The sequence below is a fragment of the Thamnophis sirtalis genome, unplaced genomic scaffold, assembly GCF_051295495.1.
Source record: "Thamnophis sirtalis isolate CommonGarterSnake01/CBP01778 unplaced genomic scaffold, rThaSir2_p1.2 scaffold_3, whole genome shotgun sequence".
Lineage (NCBI taxonomy): Eukaryota > Metazoa > Chordata > Lepidosauria > Squamata > Natricidae > Thamnophis > Thamnophis sirtalis.
Genome location: NW_028261383.1, coordinates 28,437,533 through 28,450,927, shown reverse-complemented (window position 1 = coordinate 28,450,927; position 13,395 = coordinate 28,437,533). Strand labels below are relative to the sequence as shown.

At 38.2% G+C, this 13,395-nt stretch overlaps 1 protein-coding gene across 2 annotated transcripts in view; it reads left to right on the top strand.

Moving 5' to 3' along the window:
* The first annotated feature begins 11,326 nt into the window (after positions 1-11,326).
* The window catches only part of LOC148047739 (von Willebrand factor A domain-containing protein 7-like), a 41,630-nt gene continuing 39,561 nt past the window's right edge, over positions 11,327-13,395 (top strand). The window contains exon 1 of one of the 2 annotated variants that reach the window (XM_087708474.1): positions 11,327-11,658. In XM_087708474.1, coding sequence (XP_087564600.1) covers positions 11,421-11,658 — 238 coding nt within the window. In that variant the 5' untranslated portion in view covers positions 11,327-11,420. The remainder of the gene's footprint in view (positions 11,659-13,395) is intronic. The other variant, XM_087708473.1, reaches the window with a different exon arrangement.

Sequence of the window (13,395 nt, the reverse complement as noted above, 5' to 3'; positions counted from 1 at the left end):
AGCACAGACTTTAGTCCTGGTTTCGACATATTTTCTCCAAGGTCATTTCTGTGTCTCTCCACATGGGCAAATTTACAAAATGGTGACACCAGAAGACTTGCCTAATCAAAAGACTAAATCAGTGGCTATATCCATGATGGCGAACCTATGGCACACATGCTTTAAAATATGTGGCCTCAACTTCTAGAAATTCCAGAAACTTTGCTTCGATTCTTTAAATGATTTAAAGTTGCCAAGTTTGAAAAACACTGTGCTACACACTGGTGCTACATTAGCTTTAAAAAGTCAGGTACACAGGGTGAACAAGTGGGCCTCAAGAGAGTGGCCCAGTACAGTAGACATCATATTTTGCTTTGTTACTCCAGGACTCCTTCCAGCTGATGCATTGAACAGATTATATCTCAGAAAATAAGTTTTATGAACTGTGTGTTTCTGGGAATTTGATAAATAATCCCTCATTACTGTTCCCAGACAAAAATCAGTTGCCAATCTGATTCTAGGTTCAAATTAAGGCTACCTAAATTAATGCCACCCAAACAGAGGTGAATTTCAGCAGGTTCTGACCAGTTCTGGAGAACCGGTAGTGGAAATTTTGAATAGTTTGAAGAACCAGCAAATACCACTTCTGGCTGGCCCAGGAGTGGAGTGGGAATGGGGATTTTGCATATCCCCTGGAGTGGGATAGGAATGGAGATTTTGCAGTATCCTTCTCCTGCCACGCCCACCAAGCCAAGGAAGGAAGGAAGGATTTATCTATGCTTGATCATGGCTGAAAGAAGATCACTTGGCTGATACATAAAAATTAGACTCACTTCTTAATCCTTCCCATTTTTCTTTATGAAAATAGGGGAGTTTTAGGCTAAGTTTACTCTGTCTTCCAACAGAAAAGGGACAAGCAATTAAGAAACATGCTATAGACTAAGCAGCCATGAAAACCTTGGAAGAGATATTCAAATGCCATGAGGTGCCTATACCTACTAATGTCAGAATGCTGAAAACCATGGTATCCCCTGTGATATTCCACCAAAGCAAACTTTGGATTTTGAAGAAATAGAATAGGAAGAGAATTGACACAAGAAGACTTCTGAGGCTTCCACAGACAACCAAGAAAACAAATGGATGGACCATCAAACAAATGTTCAAAACAAAACAGAATTCTCACTCAAGGCACATATGACCAGGCTTAAATATCCAACTTCAGACACATAATACAAAGATCCAACTCTCTAGCAAAAGTGGAAGAAAAAAGAAGACTACCCAACAGCCAGCCGAATGGACTCAGTTAGTTGCGATGGATGATCCATTGGAAAAAATGAAAGACAGATTATTAGTTTAGGGACAGATTATCATGAAGTAAATCTATCAATGTGATCACTACGTTTTAATGATTTGATGGCATATGATAAATAAATAAATCCCCAATCTGATTTCCATCAGAAGTTTTGGGATTACATAGATTTGCACCACCCTTACTTTACTTTACACATAGAAAATGTACTTATCGTACATTACGCTCTACCTGGCTAATCTATCTTGATTCTCACCTGAATACAACATCTCTTCTGAACTGAGTTCAGTTCTGGTTGATTTTAGGACAGAGTTTTCAAATATTTTCAGACTGTGGAATGTGAACTCCGTCAAGTTTAAGAAAATTCTAGGATTCTGCAGAACAAAGTTTGAAAAAATCTGTTTCAGTACAATATACACCCCTAAACTTGAGAACAATGCAAAAAGAAATTGTATGTTTTGTGGTTTTCATTGTTTTAATTGGTTTTTAATGATTTTATTTGCTTTGGTTGTTTATTGGCATGTGTTTATTCTTTTATTTATATCTGAGCCATCCACAATTACATATGTGAGATGGACAGCTACATAAATTGAATATTTAATAAATTGTCATTGCCTTTCTCCATAACATTCTTTTTAACTTTCCTGCCTAGGCTACTGATTTTCCCTAGTGCTTGAGAAATTTTAGAGAAACTAAAGCTAAGTCCCTGATTAGCATCAAAAAGAAAACCTATACATTGGAGAGATCAGAGGTTTTCCATCCTTACTGTTATTCTTACTATTTTTTTTTATTAATCAAGTTCAGGGAATTAACAAAAAGGACTGCAGTTTAAAGTCCACCACACCCGACTTCCTGGGAGGAGCCTACTGGTGGAAGCAGCAAAAAATCAGCTGCCTCCGAATTCCTGGCTACGTACCTGTTTAGAGGATCTTCCATCTGACGTCTTATCAGGTTTTCTTATCCTTCAGGCAAGAAGGAAAGAAGAAACTGTTTTGCTGGCAAATGCTCTTCGATTTTTGCAGCTTTTGTGCTTGCAAGGAAAGGGGGGCTAGCCCAAGGCAGAACGGCTGTCCGTGCTGGGAACTTCAAACTGCCTCGTGCAGGACAAAGTAGGTCTCTCCCACTCTGATCAAAGTTTTGTTTGATTTATTCTTATCACGAGCTGGATCCGTTCACTGTGGACATTAATTGCTTATCAACATTTTAGCTTCTTTTCTTTTTCTCCTCCGAAAAATTATTTACTCAGAGGCTTCTAAAATGGCGCCGAGCAGCCTGGTTTCTCCGGTAATAACGAGCACTTTTTGCTAGACAATGCAAATCCTCAAAAGAATTCAAAACAAAAGAGATTGCTTATCATTTGTTTTGGTTTCACAATAGAAGAATTTTACTCCTTTATTAACCTTGCTTATTTGGAAGTTAAATGGTGATGAATCTGCTGAATGGTCTTGTTACAATGTTTACTCACTGAAAGTTTTGCCAAGCCTTAAACTTCAAAATAAAAGCCTCTTTTTTTAAAGCTGCTTATTTAGGCAATAGAGTTTTATTAACTGCAGGCAGATAAATTTTGAAATGGCCTCAAAACCAAATATTAACTTGAAGTCGTCACCCTCTACTTCCAGGGGCACATCCTCAGTGCCTGGCACAAAGCTGCAGCCTCCGCTTCCTACGCCCCCTGCTGGGGATGTGTTAACGAAAGAATTTTTTCTGAGTAATCTAAGCGAGGCTCTTAATGCACAGACAATTAAAATGGAAGATAAATTTAGAGATAATAGAGAGGAGAGAAAAGAGGAAATAAAAGAAATGAAAGAAGAAATTAAAAATGAAATTAAAAGTGAAATAAAAGGACTTAAACAGGAGTTGTATGAGAAATTTGAGGCTAAGGTTGATAAAATTAGAGACGACATGCTGAGTCTTGTAACTGTATTAACAGAACATATTTCTGGAGTGGAAGATACTTTAGAGGTTCTTAATGATGCCAATGCTAACTTGACATTGAAAACAGAGGTGGTGGAACAAAAAGTGGAAAATGCTGAAAAAGAAATTATTATGATACAGTACCGACAAATGGAGTTCGCATTAAGAGTAAGGGGGCTGCGTGAGGAGAAACAGGAGAACCTGAAACAGATCCTATCGGAAGCTTTTGACCGCCTGATGGGAAGACCAGGGACCAATCAAGGCTGGCAAATTGACAAAGCTTACCGCGTCAACTCCTGGCTGGCAAAGCAGAAGCAGCTTCCTCGAGACATCGTTATATATTTTACTACAAGAGAGTTTAGAAATATGGTACTGCAAGCATCTTATAACACTAAGCTTCAAATTGGCGGTCAAGACCTGGTTGTTTTGAAAGAGATACCACCTCCAATGTTAAGAGCCAGGAGAGACTACGCTTTTTTGGTCGAAGAACTCAGAAATCGTCAGATACAGTATAGATGGGATGCACCATTTGGCATCATATTTACATTTGATAAGCAAAGGTACCGCCTCAACTCTGTATGGAAAGCCCGAGATTTTTATTATAATATACTGAAGGCCGGACACCCTGCACCATCTGGACCTAGAGAAAGACCACAAGAAGGACAGGATAGACAGCAAACTACACAACCACCAGACAAGATGGAGCATCTCTCTTCTCTAGAAGTGCAAGGTGCTATGGAACCAAGACCTAGCCGCATGACTACTAGACGTATGGAGAAACAAGCTAAAAAGCAACAGCGTCAACAATCATCGGCCATCGATCAAGGATCTACAACAACAAATCTGGAAGCAATGGGAGGAGCTAGACCTAAGGTTAAACAGGCCGTGCAGGAAGCTCTAAAAATGCTTCAACCAACCAAAGATGACAACTAAGATTTTAACATGGAATGTCAACGGACTGAACTCTCCACAGAAGAGGAAGAAAATATTTCATTATCTCAAACAGTTTAAGAACGATGTAATTTGTTTGCAAGAAACTCATATCAAGTCAACTGATCAAAAATATTTGATCAACTCAAAACTTGGTCAACATTTTGCAGCTTCTGCTATGGAAAAGAAGAATGGTATAGTTGTATACTTAAGAAAAGATATGAAAGCTGAATTAATAGAAGCAGATCCCTTCGGAAGATATATTGCTTTAGACTTAATCTTAGAAGGGAAAAAGACATTACTTTTGGGAATTTATGCTCCCAATCAACAGCAAGATAGATTCTATAGAAATCTTCATGCTAAACTAGTACAGTGGGACTATAGTTCTTGTATACTATTGGGTGACTGGAATGGAGTGATAGACACTAAGAGAGATAAGAAGATTTCCCGCCTAAATACCAAGATGCGAGCAAAGTTACCCAAATCTTTCTTTGACATTATGGATGATTTTGAATTGAGAGATATTTGGCGAGAAAGAAATGCAGAGGAATGTGACTTCACTTTCTTCTCGGACAGGCATCAATCCCTTTCAAGGATTGATTTTATTCTAACCACTAATGATTTGCTTTCTAGGGTCAAGAAAACAAAGATTGCAGCTGGGATCCTTTCGGACCATAACCCAGTTTGGATGGAGTTGGGAAGGGTAGTGCAGGCAAGAAGGTCTTGGAGATTGAATGAAAACTTATTTAGATATGAAAAGTATATTAATGATTGTAAAAAATTACTATCTGAATATTTTGTTTTGAATATGAATAAGGGTACATCTATGGAATTTGTATGGGACGCAAGCAAAGCGTATATGAGAGGAGTTTTGATGAATATAAATAAAACACATAGAAATAAGCAAGGGTTAAAACGAACAGAACTGGAAGAGGAAATTAAGAGAAAAGAGCTGGAGTTAACAATGAACCCAGATGATACAAAGGTTAAGGAAGCTATTAACATATTAAAATCTCAATTTGACATGTTGATCTCTGACCAGGTGGCTACTAATCTATTATATGCAAAACACAATACTTTTTGTAATGCAAACAAACCTGGCAGATGGTTAGCTTATCAGATTAGGGAAAAAAGGAAAACTCGAAATATATCTAAACTGATTTACAGAGGGAAGGAGGTGTTTCAACAGGAAGAGATTCAAAAGGCTTTCTGGGAATTTTTTACAGAACTGTATAAAGGGGATAAAATTAATGGTTTAGACATAGACAAATATTTAGATAAAGAGAAAATACCTTCAGTTAGAGAAGAACACAGGCAAAAATTGAATCAACCAATAACCTCGGGGGAAATCCTGCAGGTAATTAAGCAATTAAAGTCAGGGAAAGCACCAGGTACAGATGGCTTGACAGCGGTTTACTATAAAAACTTACAGTTAGAAATGGTAGAACCTCTTAGAGAATTATTTAATATGATTCAAACGGAAGGTAAAGTCCCTCCATCTTGGAAGACAGCGTTTATATCTTTGATACCCAAAGAAGATCATGATACTACTCCACCCAAAAATTATAGACCTATTTCATTACTGAATGTAGATTATAAAATTTTTACTAAAATATTAGCAAATAGGTTAATGTTGGTCACTCAACAATTGATACATACGGACCAAACAGGTTTTATACAAGGGAGACAGATGAAAAGTAATGTTAGATTAATTATTAATGCATTAGAATATTTGGGAAAGAACAACCAGATCCCTGCTGCGTTTATATTTTTGGATGCTGAGAAGGCCTTTGATCGAGTTAACTGGCAATTTCTGTTGAAGATACTGCAAAAAATGCAGATAGGAGATAATTTTTTACAGTCAATTAAAGCAATATACCAACAGCAAACAGCACAAATCATAGTCAATGGAAGTCTAACAGACTCTTTTCAAATTGGAAAAGGTACAAGACAGGGCTGTCCTTTGTCCCCATTATTGTTTATTATAACTTTGGAAGTATTGTTGAATAAAATACGGGGCTTGGATGGTTTAAAAGGGATCAAGATTAGGCAGCAAGAATATAGAGTCCGCGCTTTTGCGGATGATTTGGTCATAATATTGGAACAACCGCAGGAATCCAGTATGGTTTTAATGAATATGATTAATCAATATGGTCAAGTGTCGGGCTTTAAAATAAACTTAGGAAAAACCAAAATATTAGCTATAAATATGAATATTAAACAAAAGGAAGAATTAGGAGTGATGCTAGGATGTGAGGTAGTTAAAAAAGTCAAATATCTTGGAGTTAACATTTTAACTTCAAATGGGAAATTATATAAGCATAATTATGAACCACTTTGGCATAGCATACAGACAGAGATGAAAAAATGGGAGAAATTGCACTTATCTTTGCTGGGTAGGATAGCGGCAGTGAAAATGAACATTTTACCAAAATTTTTATTTCTCTTCCAAATGTTACCTATACTTAAAAAAGATGCGAACCTTTTAGAATGGCAGAAGGGTATCAACAAATTTGTGTGGGCAGGAAAGAAGCCGAGGGTAAAGATGAAAATAATGCAAGATGTACGTGAGAGAGGAGGATTGAAACTACCTAATTTAAAACTATATTATGATGCAGTGGTATTATCTGTAATTAGTGACTGGATTCACTTAACCAATGATAGAATATTGAACATTGAGGGACACGATCTGGTATTTGGTTGGCATGCTTACCTGTTATTCAACAAAAAATTGGATAAGAACTTTAAAAGTCATATTTTAAGAAATGCTTTATTGCGGGTCTGGAAGAAATATCAATATAAATTAAATGACAAGATACCCATGTGGGCAATTCCTAGACACGCAATTGAAAATATGAATACAGCACAAAAACAGGACAGAATTACCTACAGACAGCTTCTTACCTCGGAAAGGGGGGTATTACAATTAAAATCTTTAGAGGTATTAAAAGAGGAGAAGGTAGTTCAAACATGGTTCCAGTATGGGCAATTACAGGCTAGGTGGAAAATAGATCAAAAAATTGGTTTTATTCAAGTTGAGGATAATCTGTTTAAACAAATAAGAGATCAAAGCTTAATGCATATAAAGAGGATATATAATGTATTGATACAGATGGATTCGGAAACAGAGTTAGTTAAAGATTGTATGATAAAATGGGCTCAAAATATTGAGGAACCAATAATGTTGGATACATGGGAAAGAATCTGGGTAAGAAATGTGAAATTTACACAAGCTCAAAATCTGAGAGAAAATTTTTACAAGATGTTCTATAGATGGCATTTAGATCCTAAAAAGTTGGCTTCTATGTATCCAAATGTACAGCCTAAATGTTGGAGATGCGGTTCTCTCGATGCTACATATTATCATATATGGTGGACCTGCCAAAAGGTTAAAGCATTTTGGATAAAAATATGGTGGGTCATGCAAAATGTTTTTAAAAGAAGGATAAAGTTTAGTCCTCAGTTATTTTTACTAGGTATATGTACTGACTTTACAGTGGTAGAGACCAATTTGACTCTGCACCTGATAACTGCAGCAAGACTGTTGGTGGCGCAATATTGGAAGAAGGAAGACTTGCCTACAATTCAAGAATGGACATTGAAAGTAACAAACTTAGCTGAAATGGCTAAAATATCGGCATATCTCAAAGATCATTCAAATGAGAGATATAAACGAGACTGGAAAAAATGGATTGACTATATACAAAATAAATACGGGACTAAGAAATTCCAGTTAGCCTATGCTTAAGATCAGAAATGATTTAAATTGTTTAAAGTTAGTTCAGTAAGAAGAAGCTAAGGTCAATCTAGAATGTCATTAATTTCTTTATTTCTTTTTTCTCAATAGATTTTAGACTGTGTTAGTTAAAATTCTATACCGTGTACGGGTTCTGGGAAGTCGGGGGGGGGAAGGAGGAGGGGGGGTGGGGGGTGGAGGGAGGGAGGGGTACACACAAAAAAAATTGTACTTCAATGTTTTAATGATTGACAAATGATGACATATTTGTGTTTTTTTTTTAAAGAAAAATAAAAAAGTTCTGTTAAAAAAAAAAAAATAAAGTCCACCACACCCTTAGCAAAAATTGAGCTTATTTAATTGGGGTCATTACAAGTCATCTGAAGACAGAAGGCTGGGAGAGAGATGATAATTAAAGACTTTTTAAAAATACAATTTTATCCTTTATTTATTTGCCAGATTTATATGGCCACCCATCTCACACAAAATGACACTGCGTGACATATATTCAAACCAGCAATTACAATTCTGGATCTGCCTGTAACTAAGAATGACTTAACCAATAGAACCAAAAAGTAAATAAATCTAGATGTGGGAAAGGAGAAGGGAGAGATAGCAAGAAAGGTGGTTTACTTTCTTATTTTAGAGTGTCTTAGTAAAATAAACCAAGGCTGAGGTGTGAAGGCGGTTCATAAGTCACTCTTGCAGTTTATTTTCCATCTTCAGTTTTGCACCTGACCTGTTGCAAGGAGCTGGATTAAAAACTAATCTAAATAAATCTGAAGTTTGCCCTGAATCTCAGAGAACTTTTGATTATTGAGTTTGATGATCTAGTCATGTGAAGAAAGGGGGGGGGGGGAAACAATGGCCGCTTTATGACTTGTGGACTTCAACTGCTGGCTCAAGAATTCTGGCAGTTGAAATCCATGTCATGAAAGAGCCATTGTTCCCCACCTCTGTTCTAAAGCACCTTCTCAGGTTTTGACGTGATTGATGGCAAGCAAGGAAATATAACGAAGAAACTGGCTGAATTAGATCAAAAGTAGATTGAGGTCGCCACAAAGAAGAGGGAGTCAAACTATTCTCCAAAGCACCTGAGGGTAGAACAAGAAGCAATGGATGGAAACTAATCAAGGAGAGACGCAACTTAAAACTGAGGAGAAATTTCCTGACAGTTAGAACAATTAATCAGTGGAACAACTTGCCTCCAGAATTTGTGAATGCCCCAACACTGGAAGTCTTTAAGAAGATGTTGGATAGCCATTTTGTCTGAAGTGGTGGAGGGTTTCCTGCCTAGGCAGGGGTTTGGACTGGAAGACCTCCAAGGTCCCTTCCAACTCTGCTAGTCTATTCTATTCTATATCTGTTTCAGGTCAATTCTCCCTTACACTAGTTTATAACTTCTGAACATGCGCTAGTAACCCTTTTTATATGCCACATTCTTGTAATCTTGTATGCCTGGCATTTCCAGTCGAAACAAGAGAAAGTGTCAGTCATCAAAGCCACAAAGCTGAGATTGAAGCTCTCATGTTTTATCCACATAAGGTAGAGCTTTGATTGCATAACCATGGCAGCCATCTTGATTTTTTTTTACCACACGCTGCAAACACCTTTCCCTCAAAAATATATAATCCCAATCTTTCTTTGGCTTTTTTCCGGCTTTCCCCCCTCTCCCTTCCTCTTTACTTTCTTTCTTTCAGAACAAAGGGACATATTTACAGCCACAGCCACAGCTATTCTCTGCCTTTAAATAAATAAACAAGTGAACAAATAATATTTACAGAGCCAGTATATGACCTGAGGTATTGTTGTAATTAAGGTACTTTGGGAAAATAGTGTTAGGCTCGTAACCTATTTTTTCGTTTTGTTTAAAATTAAGCCAATTCTTTTAAACAAAATAATAATCAAAATTTGAGAGATGAGAAGCATTTCATAAGTGCCTTGACACCTACAGAAGCCAAATTGGAGATCTCAGCATTAAATTTACAGTTGAGTGCCAGCACTGAAGTTATCTTGGGCCAAGTTTCAACATTTTTGTACTTATGGATTGTCCTCTAATTTCTGTCTCATTCAGTTCAATCTTCAAGATTCCCTCATCAATGGCCCCTCTTTCTGTCATTGTATTTATTTATTTGTTTGTTTGTTTGTTTGTTTGTTTATTAAATGGATTGATTATTATTGATTACTCTGATCATAACCTGGTCTTTTAAGGTTGTCCAACAGTTTTTAAAAACCAAATCACCAATAAATAGCCTAAGCTCTGTGATTAGTTTACAATAAAACATATGTCTGTCTAACCATCATTCTATTTAGTTCAAATTAAAACAAAACAATAAATAATAAAATAAAATAAATAATACGATAAAATAAATAATAAAATGAAATTAATGAAATAAATATACAAAACAAAAAAATAAAATAATAAATAAAATAATAAAAATAAATAAAGTAAATAAAATAAAATATGAAATTATAAAGTAATAAAATAAAATACAAAATTACATGAGAAAACGAGCTGGGCAACTTTGGACCAGTTCCTTTCCCTCAGTCCAAGCCACCTCACAAGGATGTTGTTTGGGGGGAAATTGGAGCAGGAAGGATTATTAGGTATGTTCACTGCCTTGATTTGTATGTGAAAAATAAAAAGGAGGAATAAAAATACACTATGCAAACCAGACAGCTGCAAGGTGGTCAGCAAATCTAGAGCAACATGAATTAAAATAGGATTACAATGAGAAAATAAAAGGATCTTTGCCTACCATTGAAATAGTACTAATGCAGGCTCCACTGGAATCTTTCAGGGAGGGAATTCCATAAGTGGTGGTACCAACAAGGAAAGAACTTCTCTTATAATCATTTCTCTAAAAGACAAGGAGAAGAAGGATTCAGAAGAAGGCTCACTTAACTTTTAAAAAATTCATAATGATATAAGAGCCCACGTTTCTGCATTCAGCGTCCCTCCGAGTTGCAAGTTCTAAGCTGAACTTGGTGGGTCACTTCCAGCTTGGCATCATCGGACAACGGACAGGAAGCATTGTTGGTGCGTGCAGCAGAGCTTGGGGACTGAAAAGTCCATGTACATCCTCACTATCTCTGCATGCCACCATGCTCCTCAACTAGCTTGTTCTTTGGCCCCTAGGCTAACCTACTGCCCTCCAATTTTGTGAGGATCAGGACTGTCTTGATTGCAAGTTTGGAATCCTGGAAGCTGAAATCCACCTGGCTTAAGAGGTGCCAAGTGTGAAAAACACTGCTTTAGAGGCACAGCAGTTTCATTAGAAGAAAACTGTCCATTTCAGAGACAGCCTTGATAAATGACACAATTGCTAATGTCCCTTTATCTTTGCCCCGTGTAGTGTGATTGGAAAATTTCTTGTCCTGGATTCTTTAGCTACCTGAAGGAGGAAACAGGCTGAAGCGGTGGGGGATTTCCCCAGCGCCACTCAAGCTATTTAACTGGCAGAGTGAAGGGCATGTTCTAGAGTAAAGGAAACTGAGAGACAAGACAACACTCCTTTCCTCCTGCGCCATCTGGCCGCTCTGTTGCCAAGCATGCTGCTCTCCTTGCTCCTCTGTGTGGGAATTGTGAGCGGATTCCGCCCCAACCCTGAATCGAGGGAGAACCCAGGGGATTTCACAGATGCTGACATCACGGAAGCGGGGGTGCTGCGGGCCGTAGCCTGGTACATGGAGAGGAACCCCCTTCCTGGAAGATCTCCACTGGTTCCTGGAGAGCTAGAAAACATGAAGCCATTGAATGCAACCTGGCTCTTCAAGGCCTACTACCAAGGTGAGCTGGTTCTGGAGCCCAAAACAAAAGCGTCTTGGTCCAAAGCCCCGTGTCCTGGCCCTCGGTTCTAAGACACTGGCTCCCCCTTGTCATACTGACAACTAAATTGCATTATTCTTCCCAAACCTGACCTTTCTCCAACACCACTCTTTCTAGAAAGCTAATTGTGATTATCTGTGCTTCATCTCACCTCCTGACCATGAAAGAATCATCATCTGAGGGAACATTGGGGTATATTGATCAATCTGTACAGATTCTAGATAGCTCGTCTAGACTCCTTCCAGCCTTTTCTTCCATACACTCAAGCATTGTCCGTATTGAGTTGAGTTGAATTGGATGAGTTGGGCTCCAATTCCCATATTTCCCAGCCATCTGGAGCAGAAAAGCGATGTCAGGAGACATCTTTTAATGTCATCTCCTTGAACCTTAGACATGGCTAGATCTAGAAGGAGGGTAGCCCTTTCAGAACTATGCCCAACTGAGTTTCAGATGTGGCATCAACCAAAATTCTGGGGCAGAGTTGAAGTGTGGCAAATAATACAGAAAAAGAGAGTTGGAAGGGACCTTGTAGGTTATCTAATCCAATCTGCTCAAGCAGGAGACTCTATATCATTTCTGGCAAGTGACTGTCCACTTTATTTTTGAAAGCTTCCAGTGATGAAGCACGCACAACTTCTAAAGGCAAAGCTGTTCCACTGGTTGATTTTTCTCACTGGCAGAAAATTTCTCCTTATTTCTAAGTTGAAGCTCTCCTTGATCAGTTTCCATCATTGTTCCTTGTCTGGCCTTTGGAAAACAGCTTGTCCCCCTCCTCTCTGTGACAACCCTTCAAATATTGGAACACTGCTATTATGTCATTAGGGAATATATTAGGCAGTGGTTCTCAACCTTTACTTAACCACAGGCCCCTTTTAAATATATTTTGTGGCTACGGACCATGGCCACAGACCACCTATACTTAAGATTTAAATCATAATATTTCTTCAAGCTTTCATGGAACCCTATGATGACATCACAGCCCCTCAGTGATCCATTGACCACAGGTTGAGAATCATTGTCTTATGGCATTCAGGGACGCTACATCATTGAGTTGGGGTATAAGAATCAGTTTCTATCATTGCTATTGTACCACCCTCCCTGCTTCACAACAGCTTTCCTGTCTTTGCTCTCTGATCCATTTCTGGTCTGACAGTGGAGTTCCCCAGACTTATGATCTTTGGGGATTTCAATCTGCTTTCTCGGAGAATTGGGCCTGAGGTGGCTTGGGAGTTCATAACCATCATGACAGCCATGAGCCAATTTTAGAGCCCAACATGGAACAATGATCAAACACTGGATCAGATGTTCCAGTCAGAGCAGTGGCTCTGAAATCTAATATTGGAGGAGCTTTTGGTGTCCTTCTTATCATGGTTAGCTCACATTCTGATTATCAAGGGATTCCCTATCACCACCACCCATTAGATTGGTCTGCCCCTCCCCCAGCAACTAATGAACCTTAGTGGATTCTGCTGGTCTTTATGGTCCTTCCAAAGCCCCATTTGCCGCTTGTTGTAAGTGGCCCTCTGAGGTTTTGGATTGGATCACACTTAGGTGATAGCTCCCTAACAACAGGCTTCCGATAAACTCAGCTAGACTGAGCGGCTCCCAGCTACAACAGCACCCAAAAAAGTGGCATGATCAGTTTTCACACTTACGACAAGTTGCACTGTCTCGGAGTCACATGATCACCGTTTGTAA